The sequence below is a fragment of the Zootoca vivipara genome, chromosome 1 (assembly GCF_965207765.1).
Source record: "Zootoca vivipara chromosome 1, rZooViv2.hap1.1, whole genome shotgun sequence".
Lineage (NCBI taxonomy): Eukaryota > Metazoa > Chordata > Lepidosauria > Squamata > Lacertidae > Zootoca > Zootoca vivipara.
In genome coordinates this window covers 64,352,690-64,375,391 of record NC_142582.1, presented here as the reverse complement: position 1 = coordinate 64,375,391, position 22,702 = coordinate 64,352,690, and the positions used below count along the sequence as shown (strand labels likewise).

Here is a 22,702-nt window from a genome sequence, read left to right as displayed (position 1 = left end):
TTTAGCATTCCAATCCCCTGTAATGAGAAGAACATCCTTCTTTGGTGTCATTTCTAGAAGGTGTTGTAGGTCTTCATAGAATTGGTCAATTTCACTTTCTTCAGCACCGGTAGTTGGTGCATAAACTTGGATTACTGTGATGTTAAAAGGTCTGCCTTGGATTCGTATCGAGATCATTCTGTCATTTTTGAGATTGCATCCCATTACAGCTTTTGCCACTCTTTTGTTGACTATGAGGGCCACTCCATTTCTGCTAAAGGATTCTTGCCCACAGTAGTAGATATGATAGTCATCCGAACTGAATTCGCCCATTCCCTTCCATTTTAGTTCACTGATGCCCAGGATGTCGATATTTATTCTTGTCATCTCATTTTTGACCACATCCAGCTTACCTCCATTCATGGTTCTTACATTCCAGGTTCCTATGCAATATTTTTCTTTACAGCATCGGACTTTCCTTTCGCTTCCAGGCATATCCGCAACTGAGCGTCCTTTCGGCTTTGGCCCAGCCGCTTCATCAGCTCTGAATCTACTTGTACTTGTCCTCCGCTCTTCCTCAGTAGCATGTTGGACGCCTTCCGACCTGAGGGGCTCATCTTCCAGCGTCATAACTTTTATATGCCTGTTGTCTTTGTCCATGGAGTTTTCTTGGCAGGGATACTGGAGTGGCTTGCCAGTTCCTTCTCCAGGTGGATCACATTTAGTCAAAATTCTCCACTATGACCTGTCCATCTTGGGTGGCCCTGCATGGCATAGCTCATAGCTTCTCTGAGTTATTCAAGCCCCTTCGCCACGACAAGGCATTGATCCATGAAGGGGACACAGGGGTAATAGAACCTATTTTTCAACTTACTTTTTCATATGTAGATTTCCCCACTTCAAATTCAAATAACACACATTCTTGCTATGCTTTTTATTTCAAACTACATTTAACAGCACTAAACTGATTAGAAAAGTTAACTATAAAACTAATGAGTGATAGAATTCTTGTCAGATGGTACTTTAAAGCTGACAAACAATGGCACTTTAACAAGCAGCATTTTTAAAATACTGCTTTGGAACTTCTAGAAAAAATAATATGTTCTTCCCTTCTAGATGATGATATACAATTTGAAGTGGTCTTGATCTTAAACCTAGGATCAGAAAGCAGATGAATTATTTAACAAGAAGAAATATAAATACTTCAGGCCATGGTAGGTTTTCTTGGAACAGCATCAAGTAGATATTTCCTTAAATCCATCTATGATGTCAAATATGCAGAGATGCATACTGATATCAACTGGAAAGAATATAATATTTTACCCGAAGGATTTTGGATATAATACAAATATGCTGATATTTCCTTTAAGAAGCTTCCCTCATTGATCCCATAATAATAAGCTTAGGAAGCAGGTTCAGAGTTTAAGCACTAATAGATGATTAAAGGGTAACACACATTCAAATATCATCAGCAGAAATAGGTTTTATTTCAGCTTCTCAGAGTATAGATGATAAATGTGCATGCTTTGAAGTTCAGTCATTGCCCATACATATTCCATTATATCAATAACCTAGTCTTCATTGAAGTGATGCTTAATCATAAAAAACAAAAGTACTTCGAAGTTAAAAAGAAACTAAAAACCAAGACATTCCTTGGCATTTTAAATTTACAGTTAAGTAAACACCTTGCACATCACTGTTATCTCCAACAAGAATTAAGGAGTCACAGTGCACTGTTATAGTTATGTAGACAGACGTAGGTCACATTAAGTTCAGTGAGACTTGCTCCCAGGGTTGCAGCCTTAGTCATGCATAGCATTAACAAAATTTAGCATGTTATTGAGTAGGCATGCAACTTCATATATTTTAATACTGGGCTGAGGCAATCAATGCATTGCTGCAGCCAATCCATATTTTGACTATATGTTGAAATGACTGACCAAATGCCATCCAACTTACACTTTATATTTTAAAAAGCCAGGGGTGATATTCAATCACACTACCACCTCTCTGAGTGCAAGTGGGAAGCATTTGTGCATGAGAATGGGGAACTGGCACGTTTCTTCTGAAATCAACTCCTTATACCTTGAACTTACACTTTTAAAACTGTTGTAACAAAACACTGTGTTGGCTGATTAAATTCTATTAATATTTGTAAGCCTCTTAAGAATTTTGTTATGCCTCTATGGACAGGGGTACACCAAAACGTGAGACTACGCTCCCAGCTCTTCTCCTCCTTCACACAAATAGCTGTAACCACTGGGTTGCCCAATTCACAGCTGTTTATTAGGGACGCGTTACATCACATTCTGATTTCTCACTGAATATAATCTAGCAGTTTCTTCTTAGGAGGATGACTCTCTGGATATATGAGACAGTCTACCTTTCAGTACTGCACACCATGTTTCACCCCCAATATCCTGATGCAATACCAAATAATTTTTACAGACAAGTTGACCTCCTTGGAGCCTTCTCCAAATGATTCCAAAAATGAAGAACTAACCTGGAAGTAGAACACATTGCTTGGTGTCCCCTAAATGTTCCTAAGTAACGCCCCATACACCAAATAACAAAAACAACAACCTCGACACACAAAAACACAAAAGGGGGCAAGGAGATGAAACAGAAAAAGCTAGCAGGGATAGCCTGGCCACAATGACCCTTGAATTGGTAATCTCAAGAGTGGGTTATTGCAATGTATTGTATGTTGTGCTGCCTTTGAAGTTGGCCTGGAAGCTGCAGCAATTGTAAAATGCCGCAGCTAGGCCTTTAAGCTTACCAAGGAGCTGCATTGGCTGCTGATATGCTACAAAACCAAGTTCAAGATACCTGCACCAACATGTAAAACCTTATATGGCTTAGGATCTGGATGGATAAAACTGAATAGAGGACTTTTCCCCATATCAATCTGTCTGGAATCAAGCTCCACTGTAATGATAAGTGTTCAAAGAACAGCCCAAGTAATAGGACTGCATACAGTCACAAAAGTGGATTTAAACACTACCATACTCTCGCATTGCAAAAATATAGAGGGCATATTATCACAAATTGTTGACAACTCCATTTAGTGAATGCAAAGTAAACAAGCACTTTGAAGCAAAATAATAATTTAAACGGAAGAAAAACAGCATTGCTGTATCATGTACTGCAAACCTATGTACTGTATATTTATTTGGATGTAAACTCCACTCTACTCATTTAAACCTACTTCTGAGTAGATAGACAACAGAGAATCATAATTTAGACTAACATAGGAAAACACACATTAAAGCAATGAATAACATTGTGTTATGGTGGAACAATGATCTGGTCTGATAATTTTCTTTTAAGAAAGGAGATACATTGTTATAAAAATATAAGTGGGTTTGAAGTCCTACAACTGCATGCAAAACCTTCTACCAGTGCACAGGCACTCTCCAGATTTCCCTTACAACAACATGTCACATTGCATTGGAAGCTATTCAAGGAAGACCACCCAACTTTGCAGGGAGGACAAGCACTGTGGTGGAAAGGAGAAGTTCCAATATGTGTGCAAAAACTATCAGTGGCTCTTTATATTTTGCTCCATATATACAGGGGAAATGTTAGGAAATGCCATTTCCCAAAAATGGATCAGTTTTACTGTTTAAAATAAACCACAAACTTTGAAATTACTAAATTTACCTTAAATGAGTACTTGCGGTTTATATGATCTTCAGGTCCAACTGTAGATATTACATAGCTAGGCAATGGTATACTTCCAAGAACAGATTCTTCTCTGCTGTCTTTTGAAAGAAGAAAGAAACAAATTAACTTCCATATTTCAACTGAAACACAAAATGTATTCATGCTATCAAGCATGTATTGTGCAACAGCCCACATCTTGTGCAACGTACGTTAGCTGCACTATGTGTATAACTTGTGTGGTTCTTTGGGGGGCAGTAAGGCACAATATTGCCGGAAGAAATATCAACAACCTCAGATATGCAGATGACACAACCTTGATGGCAGAAAGTGAGGAGGAATTAAAGAACCTTTTAATGAGGGTGAAAGAGGAGAGCGCAAAATATGGTCTGAAGCTCAACATCAAAAAAACCAAGATCATGGCCACTGGTCCCATCACCTCCTGGCAAATAGAAGGGGAAGAAATGGAGGCAGTGAAAGATTTTACTTTCCTGGGCTCCTTGATCACTGCAGATGGTGACAGCAGTCACGGCATTAAAAGATGCCTGCTTCTTGGGAGAAAAGCAATGACAAACCTAGACAACATCTTAAAAAGCAGAGACATCACCTTGCCGACAAAGGTCCGTATAGTTAAAGCTATGGTTTTCCCAGAAGTGATGTACGGAAGTGAGAGCTGGACCATAAAGAAGGCTGATCGCCGAAGAATTGAAGCTTTTGAATTATGGTGCTGGAGGAGACTCTTGAGAGTCCCATGGACTGCAAGAAGATCAAACCTCTCCATTCTGAAGGAAATCAGCCCCGAGTGCTCACTGGAAGGACAGATCCTGAAGCTGAGGCTACAATACTTTGGCCACCTCATGAGAAGAGAAGACTCCCTGGAAAAGACCCTGATGTTGGGAAAGATGGAGGGCACAAGGAGAAGGGGACGACAGAGGACGAGATGGTTGGACAGTGCTCTCGAAGCTACCAACATGAGTTTGACCAAACTGCGGGAGGCAGTGCAAGACAGGAGTGCCTGGCGTGCTCTGGTCCATGGGGTCACGAAGAGTCAGACACGACTAAACGACTAAACAACAACAACAAGGCACAATACAGTTCCACAAGCCATTTAGGTTCCCAGGAGCTAGTAATTGTACCATTGTTCAACAGCAGTAGATGGCATTTGAGATATAGGCTGGCAGAAAGGTTATAGAGGGACTAAACCTTGGAGGGACAAGGTGCACTCAGGGTTCCAGGTTTAATCACTGGCATTTTCAGTGAAAAGGATCAGCGTGTAATTTGAAATATCTCTGCCTGAAGTCCTGATTAGCTGGTGCAAGTTAGAATATACAATACTAGGTGAGATAGACAAAAACATGTATCAGTTTTTCTGATAATTTCATGTGTTTTATTAATGTTACATGTAACCTTCCTTTTTTAGCAACACAAACATTTTGTGCCTCTCACAGTGGAGATATCAAGGCCTCTGTATTTTCCAGTACACTGTCATTATTTGTGAGGAGCAGAGAGAAAGAAATACTCCTAGCAATCAAGAATTTTTGAAGGAGACAAATTAGATGGCGGGGGGAGAGAGAGAATTGTTGTCACCAAGAACTGGGAATGGCAATTGGTTTGCATAGATGTTCTTCAATCAAAAAGGTAAGAAATGCCTAGATTAGCTTCCATAAATGACTCCCTGACATTAATGCAAGGAGGAGGTAGGGAGTTGTTCTCTAGCATTCTCCCAGACATTTTGAATACCAAAAAGCTCAGTTTCTAAGACTTTAGAAACAAATGTAACATTTGTGCTCAGCTCTCAGTTCCACAAAAAATATTGAAAACAGATCTTTATTCACTAACCTTTGTAGTAAAATAAACAATAATCAGCAAGCACAAACCATCGCCTTTTCCACAATCTCATGCCAGAACTATCCTAAAAATACAAATAATAAAATACAAAATTTGTAACACAGACAGTAGAAGAAACGACACAGCTATGCACTAAGCAGAATCTGAAATGTCTATATATTTTATTTAACATATGAAAATATGCTCATCAACAATCATGCAAAGCTATGGCATAACCTTCCCAGTGTCATGATTTTCTCATACTACTTCCCAAAAGCTTAATTTTTTTGTTACTGGGTGTAATCTAACTGGTGCTCTTAAGAACATGGAAGGCTTTTGATTCTGCAAACACTTCCACTAATATAAGCAGAACTTTCGCTTGCAGCCCCCATGCTGCTTTCTACCCTGTTCTGGAGAGTTTCCCAGCTCTCTTGAACTGATTTTCAGGGTGTGCTGGGCGAGGCAGAAAGGAGCCAAAAAAGGCAAAAAATCTCTTTCTTTACTGCTAGTGGAGCCATCTACTTTATCAAAAGCTCTTCCAACACTAATTAGATACCATTATTATGAAGGGAAAGCATATTACAATTAGTGAATGCTAGTTAGCAGAGATCAGTAATGCACAAATGACAAAAATTATTAGTATGCTGGATGGATCAAGATCAGTGGAGCAGTAGTGGCCACTGTATGATATATCTGGACATGTTTATGTTTTTAATTCTATATGGCTTGGGAAAGGTTTTCATGACTGCAGTGCTAATAATGATACAGGCAGAGTTCATCTTTCATGTCAGTAGAACATTGACAGACACTAACCGCTGACCTTTTTGTTTCCATATAGTTGACCTGCCTGGCTATTTATTACATGCTGCCTAGGGATGTGCTGTAGTTTTATGCAATAAAACTAGTTATGTTAATATATGTGCAGGACACAGTAATTTGCATTGTAATAATTTTTTTAAAATTGTTAATTATATTTATAAAGTCTGGCATTTCATACTTATTGCCTCCTGGAAAGGTGTTTAGGTTACAAACTTTCTGCTTGAACTGTTCACATTTTGATATAACTAAGCTTTTATCCCCCTCTGCCTTAAATACACAGCATCCTAAGCTGTAAATCTAATACTCCTACACTATATAATTTGACAACTGTGGTACTTATTCACACACACAACTATTACAGTTGTGTTAAAGCTCTTATCAGTGGTCTATTTTCACCTAATAATCACTATCTGTTCATAAGTTGTCCAAGGAAAAACAGTAGACTTTTTAGTACTGTGCGCTATCTAGATAACTCATTTGCAGAACTACCTGCCTATTAGATTATTCATAATATAAACATGTATTTTCCTATGCTAGATTTTCTACAAAGACTGTACACTTATACTAGGGACAGAAAACAAGGCAAGAAGATTTGAAGGTCAATTCTGAGATTCCCTGATCACATGAAATTTTAATTCCAGGAACTCCACTGCAGTGGTGGAGGAAGCCACTCAGGCTCTTGGGGTGGCGCGCCCCTACAGCTGGGGGGGGAGAGGCAGCGGGCGGACCGTTTGGGCAGCACAGAGCCTGCGCGCACCCCAGCCACCGCGTCTCTCCCGGGAGAGACGCATGGCTCAGGCACGCTGCAGCCCCCGCGGTGAGTGCCGCCTGGCATTTTGTCACCCCCCTCAGTGGTGACACCCAGGGTGGCCTGCACCCACTGCAACCCCCTTCCCCCGCCCCTGCTCCACTCCAGCATTTTCAAATGCTATGCAAAAAAAAGTTCCTTTTCACCAGGCAGTTCTGATTTCATTCATTGCAACACATAAATATACACAAACTCACCTGCTTATGAAGCCATCCTCTTACCACAACAGGAACATTAGGGTTTCTCCTTATAGCCTGGTCTCTTTTCCCAAAACTGTGTATTTTATTGCCAGATTTTACCACCTTCAGACAAGTATAATACAGCAATAGTAAGTGCATGACATGAGCAAACATAACAAGTACACATACAGTACAATGTATTTTTTATAATGTTCCCTATTTTGTTACACAATAATTTAGTATTTAAACCATTTTGCCACAAAATGGATATTATCAGTTACTACACAATTACACATGTTTCCGTTTCCTCTACATCTTTTAATTCTTTCTAAGAATCCAGTTATTCAGCAACTCCTTTCTGCAGAGAGAACATCCTCAACTGGGGGTATATCTAGCAATTTATCATTGTATCTTGGGGCTAATCTGAATATTAATATTAATTTATGCTGGTCAAGAGGGAGGAAACTAGCAGAAGTCCTTGGGCTTCTGAACCCAAATTCAGACTAGACTTCAGCTTTTGTGGAAAACCCCTCCTGCTTAAATACTGGCATTTTGAAATCAAATCTTCTCTTTCAACTCCTCCTTAACTTCACACACTGACCGCACTGAATATGTCAACATGTTGGCTTCTCAGGATGAGTTCCCAGACACTTTCCTCCTCTCTGGGCTTTTAAGACTCAGAGTATTTTCTGAACCCGGGGTCACGGTCAAGGTCATTCTTCCTTAACCATGATCTGTAGCCAAGGTTTGTCATATGGTTAGATGTCATGGCTGAGAAAGAGAGACCTTAATCATGATCCCAAGTTCAGAAAACCTTGGTTTATCTGCCATCCCACACTGACCTAAAAAGCTAGGAGGAGCAAAGTAGATGTGAGCTCCTCAGCAGGAGCCCAAACATTTGCGTAGTCATGGTAGGCCATACCCATGCTCAGAGTGATGTGTGAACTAGGCCAGTGAAATTCTGCCACATCACATTCACTTCCCATTGTAAGTCTTAAGTTACATTATTCATTCTTTCTGTGATTATATAATGGGGCAGGGATCCTAGCCCTATCTTCTCCCATCCTTCTGTGTAGGCATGTCTGGAAATTTACCAAAGTCCTCTTTAAAGTCAAGTATGCAGCTTTCTCCTTTTCTATTTTCTAGTATTAAGCACATAAAAGGTAAAGGTACCCATGACCATTAGGTCCAGTCACGGACGACTCTGGGGTTGCGGCGCTCATCTCGCTTTATAGGCCGAGGGAGCTGGCATTTGTCCACAGACAGCTTCCGGGTCATGTGGCCAGCAATACTAAGCTGCTTCTGGCGAACCAGAGCAGCGCACGGAAACACCGTTTACCTTCCTGCCAGAGCGGTACCTATTTATCTACTTGCACTTGGACGTGCTTCCGAACTACTAGGTGGGCAGGAGCTGCGACCGAACAATGGGAGCTCACCCCGTCACGGGGATTCGAACCATCAACTTTCCGATCAGCAAGCCCTAGGCTCTGTGGTTTAGACCACAGTGCCACCTTCGTCTCTATTAAGCACATAGTAATATATCAATATTGATTATACATGGGTAATATGTTCAATTTCTGCCATGAGCTTAGGGTGGCATAACATGATTGCACTAGTGGGAGAGATATCATTTTATTCCTCGATATAGTAAAATCCTTAAACTCATGCCATAGACACAAATCTTAATTTCAGGAGCAGAATCAGAATCACTATGGCTGAATTTACCATAGAATAAAGCCTTTCGCTCTTGGTTAAGCTCTTTCTACCTTCATGTCTATGTTAGGAGGTATAGTGAGAAAATAAATCTACTTAAACGTAGGCTTCCATAGGGTCCATAATTTCCCTAAAGTGGCTTGCTAAAACCTGTCTCTTTTTTTACTGCACATCACATTTTTATAACTATTCAATAGCAGGAATTCTCCAACAGTGTCATAAAGGGCTCCCCAGTCATGAAAGAAGCTGCTGAAGCATCCTCAAGCATGACAGCCAGACAAAGACAATACCTCTTTTAGCTGGTTGTCCTCTCAACCTGAGCATGGGGAACCAGAGCCATATCAGCATGCAACAATCTTTACAGCTCTTCACCTCAGGGGCATACCAAATTAAGAAACAATAGGCCATACTTGACCCCACTAGCTGTTTCAACTACGCAAACATACAATCATTTGAATGGTACTGCTTGGAAATGAGTAAAATGATACTTTATGCCTCAACAAGAGCTACACAAGAGTGGGATTTGGAGGAGTATCCTAGTAACGATCTTTACATGTTGTTGTTGTTTTAAGGAAATGCAACTAAAAACTTTTCCAGTTTCTAAAATAGGGCTTTATACACCAAATTCAGCACCTTGAACTTAGTCCAGTAGTTAATGGCAGCTGGTGCAACTATTTCAATAGCTGGGTAAAGTGCTGGCCTGATCCACCTCGCTGTTCCACAGCATGACAGGAATCTATTGGATTCCATTGGTCTCCAGGAGTAGATCATCATAATCTGTCTACTACCCCTGCAGGGAATGACAGAAGCTACAAGTATAACCTCATAATGAAAACAGGGTGACATCTACACCCGTTTCCAGACCATGCCTTCCTCCCTCTGGAGCAAAAACTGAAATCAATACTGTGCTTTGCCCTATGTGTCAGATCAGTGACAACCTGAAACAGCCTCATGGTTGTTATGGAAGCTATGAAGTCATGAGCCAGAACAACAAAGGTAGCTTCAATATGGATATTCATCAAACACCACATACAAGACCACCTCTGCCAGCTCAGTCAGAGAAGCTGCTGGACAGCAGGCTGGACAGCACACCAGCAACTACTATAGATTACTGTCTCCTTGGTGTGATACCAGGTGCAGGACCTCACAGTAAGCTCCAAGACAGAGGGTGTTCCTGGTGATGGAAGTTCTGTGAACCATAGCCACTCCTCCCTTCCATTCTGTCCCCAGTTCCTGCAAGCCAATGCTTATGCTGCATTGAGTATCCAGGTGGGTGCAGCCGGGTCAGCACACCCACCCAGGGCTCAGTAATACACGCCAGATCAGCACTCTCATCCAGGAACAAATAATAGATAACAGGTCAGTGAGCACAGCAGATAAGCAACCAGGAACCAGCCCATGGCAGCGGTGGAAACAAGGAACAAGCCGTACATAGCTTTGTTCCCATCTTCCGTGGCAACCTATCGCCTCCCAATGGCTACAACTCCCACTACCCATGACCACTGAAACTGGGATGGCATCACCCATGCCCTTCTTTCCCAAACTCCTCCCAAACATATTATGCAAACAACAACAGCCCATAAGAAAATCTACCACAACCAAGTATACATATACAGAGCTCCAGCTCCCTAGTCCATAAGGGGTTCCCTTTAATTTCTGTTATCAGAACAGATTTATAAAATGACACTGTCCAATATAATGAATGGTGCAGCCAAACACCATTATATATATATATATATATATATATATATATATATATATATATATATATATATATATTCTAAAGAAATGCTTAAAGCTGATATTGTCCAGGTAAACAGTATGAAAGAAAAAATTGAAAGCAATGAAATAGAGAACATGTACCACAGTGGTTAAGAGAAACAGGAAGCTTCTAGCTCAAATCTTAACTCAGCCATGAATCACTGTATGACCTCAAAATGACGGATGTGTCATATCTGTGCAGATCTAATGAAGTGCAATGATCACCTTGCCCAAGGGCTAAGCTCAGTTCTTGATACTGTTCACATTTCAGAATAAGGTGGGGGGTGTCTTACCTTGGAGCCAGGTTTTGTATCTACAGTGGATGTAGTCACTGCAGTAGATGTTTCACTGACCATGCTTGAGGGTCTTTGGTTTATCAGATGCTTGGACATAAGTGAATTTTGCCTAGGAAAAAAAGAATAGGGCATTTATGACATTTTTAAGCTTCCCCCACCTCTGGGAGCCTTTTTGCTCTTGTATAAGCATGCCACAAAAGGATAGATTGAACTTGTGAGCTTTTCTACACTTGTGCCAATGCAGTAAACTGTTCACTTACAACAGCTTTTGTTACAGATATCACTGCTAACAGAAGCATGCTCATTCAGTCTGCCCTGCAATCTAAACACTATCTTCTAAAGTTCAGCTAACAGATGTGCATTAATTTACTTACATCATATCTAACACATTTATACACTGAAATGATTTTAAGAGCCGAATAAGCTGATACAGTCAGTAACTGTAATTTTCTGCAGAGTTATTTCTGTACATGGAACTGAACAGGACACAAGAGGGGTACATCAGGCCAAAACCAGCTTCAGGCATTACAAAAGTCTGGCCTCCTACCCAGTTTGGGCTAGCAACTACTTCCGGGTCAAGCTCACTCTCAGCTCTGACAACGACCTGGAGGAGGTAGTTTCCTTCCTGATGAAGCACCTGCTCTGGGGGATAGTGGTACCACTAGTGGCCAATCCTGTGTCACAGGTGGCCAAGGATGTGTGGAGACAGAGGGCCACAAGGTTAAGAGTGCTGGAGTGTGCAGAGGCTGAAATTAGAGCCAACACAGTTAGTAGGCAGAGCAGGAGTGGCGAACAACAGATGTTGTTGGACTCCAACTTCCATCAGTCCCCAGCCAGCATGGCCAATCAATGGTCAGGGATGATGCTTTCAATCAGTTTCAGCTGGTGACCCAGCTACACACCTTTCTGGATAAGGATAGCCTAACTTTTGTTGTCTATGTCCTGGTAACCTCTAGGTTAGATTACTGCAACACGTTATAAGTGGGCTGCCTCTGAAGATGGTGCAGAATTCAGTGTCCAGGTTTGTCACCGAGGCAAGAGGGTTTGAGCATATAACGTCAATCCTGGCCCAACTGCACAGGCTGCCAATTAGTTTTTGGGCCCAGATCTAAGACTGGTTTTGACCTCTAAAACCTTAAATGGCTGAGGACTGCAATACATTAAGGACTGCTTCTCCCCATATGAACCAAGCCAGAGCCTGCAATCATCATTTGAGGCACTTCTTCATACGCCTCTTCTGCAAGATGTCCAGAGGGCAGCAACCAGAGAATGTGTGTTTTCTGTGGTGGTGCCCCGCCTGTGGAATGCTTTCCCTGGGAGGGTTGCCTGGTGCCTTACATATTAGGTGCCGGGCAAAAACATCCCTCTTCTCCCAAGCCACTGGCTAATTAAACAAACTGTGGTTTTTAAACCAGGGGGGGGTATTGTTTTTGTTTGTTATTTTGGTATGTATTTTTTTGTATTGTAAACCACTGTGTGATCTTTGGATGAAGGGCAGTATAGAAATAATAATAATAATAATAATAATAATAATAATAATAATAATAATAAATTAGTTACAGGTAGGTAGCCGTGTTGGTCTGAGTCGAAGCAAAATAAAAAAATTCCTTCAGTAGCACCTTAAAGACCAACTAAGTTTATATTTTGGTATAAGCTTTCATGTGCATGCACACTTCTTCAGATACCAAAATTGTTATTGTTAAAATTAAGAAGATACAGCTAAAACCACACATCAATGTTATAAATATTTTTAAAATTAAATAAGTTAAGAAAACTAATTAAGGGAACAGGAGCAGGTAAGCAGTACCTACTTTAGAGATGAGGTCAGTGAGTGCCACATGAGTTTTTGTTGCTACTAGTTGATGCAAAGCCAGCATTAAATAAAACATCAACCATTCAGGATTCATTTCAGCATGAGACCTAGTTCACTCAGGTGTTTCAGTTAGTGGTTGCTCAGATGATTTCACATTGCAAGCATTAGCCAAGGCTATCATGGGCAAGAAATTTTGAGCTAGGTCCAATTCATGAGCCATGGAAATTGAATGTTCTTGCCATTAGCAATTATTTATAACTCCAGCAAGTACAAAACAGAGAAGCTGACTTACTGACTCACAACATCATACTGACTACATGATCCTCTACATGTCAGACTTAAAAAGTAAAGCACACTTTTCTGCTGGTGGCTGTCTTATAAATTTCCACTACAAAAACTCAAGGATGTTTATTTGCATTAGAAAGCTGAGAACACACACACACACACACACACCATATATACACATAAGCTTTTGTACTGAGGCAGCCTAGGAACTGGAAAAGCAGCAAGTGAAATAAATGCCTTTAGCTACCAAGTCTCTGAATGCCAGGAGATAACAAACAAGTGTGTGATCTCCCACATTCATATTTGTAAGAGTGATCATGTTGCCTCTTCATTTTTCCATTAACTACGGTATATAAAGACTCTTGATTTTTCCTCCAGATATGAAACCATACTTATAGCTTCCCTCTTCCCAGAGCATCCCCACTGTTATGACAAATCATGTGAAATATTTCATTTTATAGAATAAATCTAAAACCAAGAATTTCAATTGAAAGGATAGACAGAGGAGAAGAAAATTCTAGCCAACTTAATGATGGCACGGGTAGACTTTTGACTAATTTAAAAGAAAACTTTATTCCAGTTTCTAATAGTGGAGTGTTGTTGTTTTTTGGAAGCTGAACAGGAAAACTCACTGACATATACATAAATATGCAAATAACCAAAACACAAACCTGCCCTATTTTACTGAAGGAATGTTAAATATAAGATCATGTTTACCTTTATGTTCAGGGAATGAAAGCAGCTAATTCTTTAAATGGAATACTATTAACTTTTATGAAGGATGAAAACTCAGCACACAGTAGGGGAGGAGCTTTTTAACTGTTGTTATAGTTCATTACACTTAATAAATGGCACGTTTTAATATCACATCTATATGCTAAACACGATGAGCATACTCAGCTTCTTCCTTTGACACCTGCCCATTGCGCTTTCCTTGCTGTGCACAGAAAGAAAAATAGGATTTCTTATTTCACTTCCTACTATGAAAGTAGGTATCTGCCTCTTTACAAGGTCAGAGGTGGGTGGGTGGGTGTTACTTTTTCAGAGAAAAAGAGCTTGCGCCTCATGTTTCAGAACTAACTTTGTCATGCACCACCACTAATCTACTAGGGAAGTAATGTTATGCTGACATTTCTCATTAAAACCTAACCTTGTACAGTATCTGTAATAGTGGTGGTGGTGGTGGTATGCCAAACCAGCATAAATGAGCAAGCTTATTCAAAGTTCATATAAATTATCTAGTATTGTCAGGATCATGTGGTGGTTACTCGTGAGTAACGACGCCAGCCTCCAAAACTGTATTTTAAACAGTTTTATTGTGCATACTCTTTACAGTGCAGAGCTACAAAAACACGTCCATCTCAGTCACTCGCAGAATCCGAGAGTGGCCCCTTCCTGTAACGAGCCCAACAGAAGAACTTGGACACCCCCAATCTCCGCCTACCCTCTTTGCGCTTGACCCCTCTGCACAAATAGGGCGCCGGAAGTAACGTCTCCCTTTCTGAACCCTCCTGGTGAAGGTGGTGCAGGGGCTCCTCGCCCTTTTCCCACCTGTCTGACCGTTCTGTTTCCTCTTCCTCCCCATTGGACAACTCGCTGCTACCCCAGCTAGAAGAGGTACTGCAGGAGAGGAGGAGCCGGGGATCCCTGCAACCCGATCTGGCATCCCCCTCCTCCCGCAGACCCTTTGGGAGCCCCCTGACAGATATGGAACTGTTTAAAATATTTTACTGAATAAATAAATTACTTTTGTCATGATCATTTTAAATACTGGAGACAGTAGCAGCAACAATGGCCTGCTTCAGGTTCCAGGATTAAGGGGCTTTCTCAGGGTGGTGGAGGGTGTGTATGTGACGGGTATAGGACTCCTTTGAGTTGTTTATGACTCAATTAGGAGCCACTGATTATCGCCCGGCGCGCTTCCTCTAGCGCTTCTCTGCTTCCGTAGATCCGGGCTGGCAGTAAAACACACACAGCAGAGTTCTTCTTCTTCTCACACAGCGAAAGCTTGTATAGCCGTTGGATAAAAAACCTCTTAAGAACACACAGAGTCCAAAGTGTTCTAATAACTACTTACGTTTATTTTAGAGAGAAAATAACAAACAACCTGGTGAGAGCGCAGACATCTTGCGACCGTCTCCCAGGCAGAAACGAAACCAACTGATACATACAGAAACACTTCTGGTACATTCTGTAACATGATATTCCTCAGTGGTCAGGTGCTACACAGAACACAGTTAACTCTTTGGTTACTTGTTACTCCTCACACCCCCTCTCACCTGAACACTGGGGATAGCGGGTATCCAAACTTACCCCAAAACCAACCCTTCACAGAATTCCCCATGCCGTTGGAAACTCAAGGGTTTTGTGAACCCATCTGCTAGGTTCTCTTGGCTTGGACAATACCTCAACTTCACCAAGCCTACCTGTATGCTCTGACATACGTTTCGGAAGCGGATGTCTAAGTGTTTGGTTCTGGCCTTGAACTGTCCAGACTCCGCCAGTCTCAAAGATGGTTGATTGTCGCCCCAAACAGTGATGGGCTGGCTACAATCACCCCAGATTTCCTGGACCAAACATCTGTAGTACTCCAATTCAGTGCATGTCGCAGACAACGCACAGAATTCGGCTTCCGTGGAAGACATTGCTATTAGGCTTTGCCTGCGCGACCGCCAACCAATCAGGGCATTTCCAAACTTGACTACCAAACCAGTCACTGACTTCCTGTCCTCCTGATTGGCCCAATCAGCATCTGCAAAACAAGTGAGTTGTGGCTCACCTTGTGCTGACATCTCCAAACAATACTCTTTGGTCTTCTGCAAATACCTAAGCACTCTCTTAATGCCATTCCAAGCATGCACGCTAGGTTTCGATGCTTCTCTACTGAGCAAATTGACTGCAAAAGCAATATCTGGTCTGTTCCATTGTGACAAATACAACAGACTCCCTAGCGCTGACTGAAACACTTCAGGACTCTCAAACGCTACTTTGTCCTTCACTTTTGACTCTTTCACAAAGTTTGTCTCCATGGGTGTTCTGACCCCTTTACAATCAGACATTCTGAACTTCTCCAGCAAATGTTCAATCTTGCCTTTCTGACTGAGCAAAAAACTTCCATCCTCAGTTCTGTCTATCTGCACACCTAGATAAACATTCACTGCACCTAGATTCTTGAGTTTGAACCTCTTGCCTAGCTCTTTTGCAAACTTCTGCACTTGCATCTGGCTCTTTGCTAAGCAGATCAAGTCATCAACATAGACAAGCAACAGTTCTTGCTGTTCTCCTTCACCTCTGAGATACAGACAACTGTCAGCTAGACTCTTCCTGAAACCTAGGCTCTTCAAAACAGAATCAAGACATGAATTCCAATTTTTAGCGGATTGCTTCAGACCGTAGATCGACTTGTGCAGCTTCCACACCTGACCTGGCACGTCACTCTCAAACCCTGGAGGAGGCAACATGTACAACTCCTCCTGGAGGTCAGAGTTCAAATAAGCGGTGTCCACATCAAAGTGGTTGACCACTAGGCCTCTCTGCGCTGCAGTCGCTAAAAGCATCCTGAAAGATTCCGCTCTCGAAGTCGGACTAAAGACATCTGTGTAGTGGATTCCTTTCTTCTGAGTAAAACCTCTAGCCACTAATCTAGCCTTGTACTGAGGCTCTCCAGTCACTGTGGGTTTCAGCCTGTAGACCCACCTACAACTGACTGCTTTCTTGCCTTCTGGCAACTGTGTTAGACTATACACACCAAGAGATTGCATGGAGTTCAACTCTTTCTCCATTGCAACTTTCCACTTACTAGCTTCCTCCACTGACAACTGTTGCACCTCTTCAAAGCTTTCAGGCTCACACACTGCTAGGTTCGCCCATACACTGACAGCTGTAAACCTTTCAGGTGGTTTACCTTTCGTGGTGCGTTTTGAACGCCTTGGTCCCACATCTTCCCCCTCTAAATCCGAACTGCTTGTCTCTGACTGTGGTTCTCTCGGACTAGCAGCACTGTCAAGAGACTTACTACGCTTTGCAGCCCCCTCTGGGCTTGCTTTGGGTGAAGTGGGTGACCTACCACGTTTGCTGTACTTCCCAGGCTTGACCTGGGGTGAAGTCGGTGCGCTTCTGACTACTTGCTTCACTTCCCTAGGAGCTACACCACTTGGACCTGCTGCCTGACCTGGATCTGGTCCTGCAGCACCTGGAACTCCAGCATCAGCTACCTGAGTTTCCTCTTCCTGGTCAAAACCTGAAGACCAGTCAAGAAGAACTTCGGGGTTAGCATGAATGCGTCTCCAGCCCTCTTGTTCACAGAACGTAGCACTCCTGCTAATGTGAACGCGGGTTTGGTCCCCCTCTGCTGGTACAAACCTCCAAGCCTTTGAGTTTGGTTCGTAACCACAGAAGATCATTTTCCTGGATCTTGCTCCTCCCTTTCTGCGCTTCTGCTTTGGAATTAGAACCCAAGCCTCACACCCAAAAGTTCTGAAATAGTGCACCTTCGGAACTTTGCCATACAACATGTAGTAGGGTGTGTTGTCCACAACTGAATTAAAAGCGCGGTTTGAACAATAATTCACAAATTTATAGCATTCCCCCCAAAACTTCTGGGGTAGTCCTGCATCAAACAACGTTGCCTCTACCAGTTCAGACAGCGTTCTAAATTTCCTTTCAGCTAAACCATTCTCCTGTGGACTAAAAGGAGCGGTTTTTCTGTGCCTAATTCCCTTGCTGCGGAAAAACCCTTGTAGTTCTGCACTCAAAAACTCTCCCGCCCTGTCACTCTGGAAACACTGGACAGTGACGGAGAACTGTAGTTCTACTTCGGCTACCCACTCTTTTATCACTCTGGCAGCCTCCCCCTTCTCTTTCAGTGTTATGACCCAGGAAAAATGACTGAAATCATCCAGAAGACACACAACATATTTTGAACCACCTAAACTTAACGTTGACATAGGCCCAGAAATATCCATGTGCACTAACTGAAATGGTTTTGTGCTCTTCCTCTCAGACCTAGGATAAGAGCATCTCTTCGTCTTCGCTTTCGCACATGCGCGGCATTGCAGGTGTTTTTGACATGGCTTGAACCTGCAACCTTTGACAAAATCAGGGGCTTTTTTCACATAAGGAAAAGACATGTGACAATATTTTCTGTGCCAAGCATGAATACAATCCTTATGGATAGCGCCCTCTGTGCCCTTTGGGGTATTGGCACTTTTAGCCTGAGCATTACCAGTGTTACTTCCACCTGCTTGCCCCCTCCCATCTAGGACAAACAGACCATCAGACCCAACAGTAACACTTACCAGCTCAGCCCCATCTCTGGCAATTTTGCAAACACCATTGGCAAAACTTATTTCAAAGCCCTCACGCAATAAGCAAGACACACTTAAAAGACCATTTTCCATGCCTGGTACAACATAAACATCAAGGTTAGTGTCTAAGCATTGCATATAAAAAAACACCCTTGCTTTTAATTGTTCCAGAAGAACCATCAGCAAGATGCAGGCTCTTTTCATCTTCAAGTGGCCTGCAGTTCAGGATCTGTCCTGAAGGCGGTACAAGATGATGGCTGCTGCCTGAGTCGATAATAAAAGTGAAACTGTCCTGTCCTCTGTTTCGAACCGTTGCTAAGGCAGCAGAAAGACGGCTGACAGGCTTATCTGAAGTTTTCCCACGTCCTCTGCCTCGGCGCTGCTGGCTGGTCCCACGACCACGTCCGCTGGGTTGCCTGGCACCTGGCTGAGTGACCTTGGCTGTTTCCGGAGCTGGGCAAAATCTCGCTACGTGCCCAGGCTGCTGGCACCGATAACAAAGCCTTGTTGCGCACGCACTCACAGTGGATTCCTCAGTGCTTTTTACTGCACCCCCACTGGCTTCTCTGCGCCCACGGCCCCCCTTCTCAGCCGATTCTTTCTGGCGTCTCAGTTCCTCATCCGCCAAACTGTCCCAGGCTTGCTTAGCATTTTCAGCATTTTGCACATAGGGCAGTTGCGTAGCATCACAGCTCATGGCAATGGCACATAGAGCCTTATTGTCTTTCCTGTTTTCTGCTGCAAACCTCTGTGCTTCAGCTGCTGAATTATCAGCGACAGGGGTTGGAGGATTTAACACACAAGTCCACAAATCCTTTCCCAGCAACCACATTCTGGCCCGTTCTCTCCACTCTGCATAGTTGTCGCCATTCAACCTCTGGAACGGCACGACAAATGACTCCTGTAGCTGCTCCGCCATCTTGTCCACCCCCGGGCTCCGTGTCTGTGTACTCACTCAGAATAGCTGACGTTGCTCCTCCGGGTAGACTGCAGATCCCAGCCTTCTGGTCCAGGGTCTTTCTGCTAGCGAGTGCATCTGTTGATTGCCGACTGCAAGACAACAGGTTTCTCCCAGCTAGCTCTTTACACCGGCTTTCTCCACGGCTTTTACAGCTGCAATCACCTTTTATTGCTTTGGTGATTGATTAGGTTCTAGGATCCATAACCTGTGACGGGTATAGGACTCCTTTGAGTTGTTTATGACTCAATTAGGAGCCACTGATTATCGCCCGGCGCGCTTCCTCTAGCGCTTCTCTGCTTCCGTAGATCCGGGCTGGCAGTAAAACACACACAGCAGAGTTCTTCTTCTTCTCACACAGCGAAAGCTTGTATAGCCGTTGGATAAAAAACCTCTTAAGAACACACAGAGTCCAAAGTGTTCTAATAACTACTTACGTTTATTTTAGAGAGAAAATAACAAACAACCTGGTGAGAGCGCAGACATCTTGCGACCGTCTCCCAGGCAGAAACGAAACCAACTGATACATACAGAAACACTTCTGGTACATTCTGTAACATGATATTCCTCAGTGGTCAGGTGCTACACAGAACACAGTTAACTCTTTGGTTACTTGTTACTCCTCACAGTGTATGCAGTGCCCTGTTGGTGTAGTGGTGGTGGCACACTCACCCTTCTTCTGATAGGAAATGCTCCGTGGGGGGGGACAAAATGGGGGGGTTGAGGAGGAGTGAGAAATGTCCCTATTTTAATCTGAAGAATGTTGGAGGGTATGGTCTTAGTGTGTCCAATTTGGACATCACAACTAACAATGGTCAGAGTAAATTTATTTCTTGGTGTTTTTCTTTTAAAAATTATTATTATTTGGTAGATTTGCAAAAAGAAAAACACAAACCAATAAATAAATTTTAGAAAGTGGCAAGATTAAATGCAGACACAAAAAGCATTTTTCAAAAAAATCAAAGCAAGCAGCCACTACAAGCTGTCTAAGGGAGGAGGCTGACAGCAGCAGAGAGGCAACGGGATGCTCCCTTGCCGCCACTCGGGACAAGTGCCAGCTCCTCCTCCTTGAGCTCGGCAGCGGCAGCACTGGCAGGGGAAATAGCGACATTTTGGGATCAAATCAGAAGCCAAGATGGCTTTCATAATTCCAGGACTGTCCGTGGAAAACTTGGGAGACTTGAAGGGTATGAAAGGCAAATTAACCAGAATTGCCTCAAAATAATGGTTCGCAAACCCATTTCTTGTTGAGTTTGATTGTTTCAAATCATGGTTTGGAGGCAAATCCAGTTACCATTGTTTGTCTGATCTGAATGCTGTGGAAAACTACAGTTGGATTACAAGATAGGCCGAAGTGCATGAGCCCACATGGTGTTCCTGATTGCCAAGAAGTGTTTCATGCCTCACATTTAGGTAGCCCTTGAGCAGGTTCAGACAAACTTTGGCTTCCCAATCATTGTTTCTTTGGGGGGAAAACAGCATGTTTGGATGGCACACGAAGCCAAAGGTTGTCATCTGTTGTTCCCTGAACGAAATGGGAGTGCTTGAGCTGTGAACCTGAACACAGCTTTTGCACATTATGGTTTAAACAAGCCTCCCCTCCCCCACCCTTCAGATATTTTGGGCTACAATTCCCATTATCCATGACCATTGACCATACTGGCTGGGACTGATGGGAGCTGTAGTTCAACAACTTCTGGAGAGCACAGGGGCGTACCCAGGATCAAAATTAGGGGGAGCAAGGGGCAGGGCCAAGGCACGGGAGGGGAGAGGCCACAGTGGGAATGTGGGTGGGGCTACGTGGCCTGCGCCTTTCAGCTGTTCGGAGGAAGCGGCCCCAGGCTCCCGCTCCCCGCGTGAAGCTCCGGAGGCGCGCGGGGAGCGCGAGCCTGTGGCTGCCTCCTCCGCGCCTCCCAGCTGTTCCGAGGAGGTGGCCCCAGGCTCTTGCTCCCCGCGCGAAGCTCCGGAGGCGCACGGGGAGCGTAACCCTGGGGCCGCCACACTGCGCCCCTCAGCCTTTTGCTTCTAGGGGGGGGCAACTGCCCCCCTGCCCCCCTGCCTACGCCCATAGGAGAGCACCAAGCTGGGGAAGTTTTAAACAAACCATACAACTTGACTTAGTGTCATATGTGCCAGTTACATACAAACCAGAAAACAATGGTTTGAGCAAACCATAACTTGCCTACAAAATAGAATTGGAAACTACCAGTTTGAATGTTGTTTTCAGTCCAGAATTGTGCAAGCAAACCATGGTGTGCCACAAAACCAGAAGCGCAAGAGGAAAACTCATCATGTAAATGGGGGATGAATGGGACTGAATCAGCATAAGGGTCATTGCATCCTAGCTGAAGAATGGTTGTACTTGATTAATATTCCAGTAACGTAGTACAAACTTTCAAGATCTATTTTATATCATGCAGCTTTATTTTCATAATAAATAAATGGGTCATACTCAGAGTAAACACACTGAAATCAATGGACTTACACTAGTCATGTCTTTTTATTTAAGTGGGTCTACTCTGAATTTGACTTAGTTGGTTGCAAACTGACTAAGGTGAAAAGGAAATAATGATATGTCAGTATCAGTAAACACATTTTGCCAGCTCTGCATATTAATTAAAAATCAAACCCACACAGCAGTTTTTGAACAAAGCCATATGTCATTATGCCATGGGAGATTCGGTTTTTTATGTCATAGAAGGGGGCCAGGAAAAACAAATAGAAAACAAAAAGTATTTAGACTCAGAGGAATAAAAGCCGTTTAAAAGGACAAGGTCTCTGGAGGACAAGAAAGATGCTCAATTTTGCCAACAGAAAAAGGTTGCCACATTAAGTTACCAGTAATTATCTCTTGCAGAATCAAGTCATAACATGCTAGTTAACAAAGTCAACTTTAACTGAACACATCTATTTAATAAACCTTAATTAGGGTTTTATACATTAAGAGAATAAATTTTCACTACCTTCACAAATTATAGAGACATGTGAGAATAGATGAGTGCATTCTTTTACATTTAATGACAGTTGTCAAAACCAATTTTAAAATAAGTTACTTTAATATTTCGATGTATATAGGCTCACATGCAAGTAAAAACATGATACATTAGTTGTGCCAGAAGTAACATGCTCCTTACAAGTGTTAATTTAAAACAGTTTCCTTGCTTGCTAGGATCTATCCCCATTTTTAAAAGGGAAAAATACTATAGCTTAGAGAAAGTGTCAGAATATGGAAGAAAATGTAGTTATGCATGAATGAATGTGGTGGGGTTTTCTGTTTTATTTTTTACCAACAATG

The 22,702-nt window shown here is 42.7% G+C and overlaps 1 protein-coding gene across 7 annotated transcripts in view; it reads right to left on the bottom strand.

The window, feature by feature from the left end:
- The window catches only part of PLEKHA7 (pleckstrin homology domain containing A7), a 151,424-nt gene that overhangs the window by 60,094 nt on the left and 68,628 nt on the right, over nt 1-22,702 (bottom strand). For all 7 annotated transcript variants that reach the window (XM_035120130.3, XM_035120148.3, XM_035120139.3 and 4 more), the window contains 4 exons: nt 11,043-11,154; nt 7,294-7,398; nt 5,482-5,554; nt 3,643-3,743 (listed from right to left, as the gene is read on the bottom strand). In XM_035120130.3, the coding sequence (XP_034976021.1) occupies nt 3,643-3,743; nt 5,482-5,554; nt 7,294-7,398; nt 11,043-11,154 (391 nt within the window). The remainder of the gene's footprint in view (nt 1-3,642; nt 3,744-5,481; nt 5,555-7,293; nt 7,399-11,042; nt 11,155-22,702) is intronic.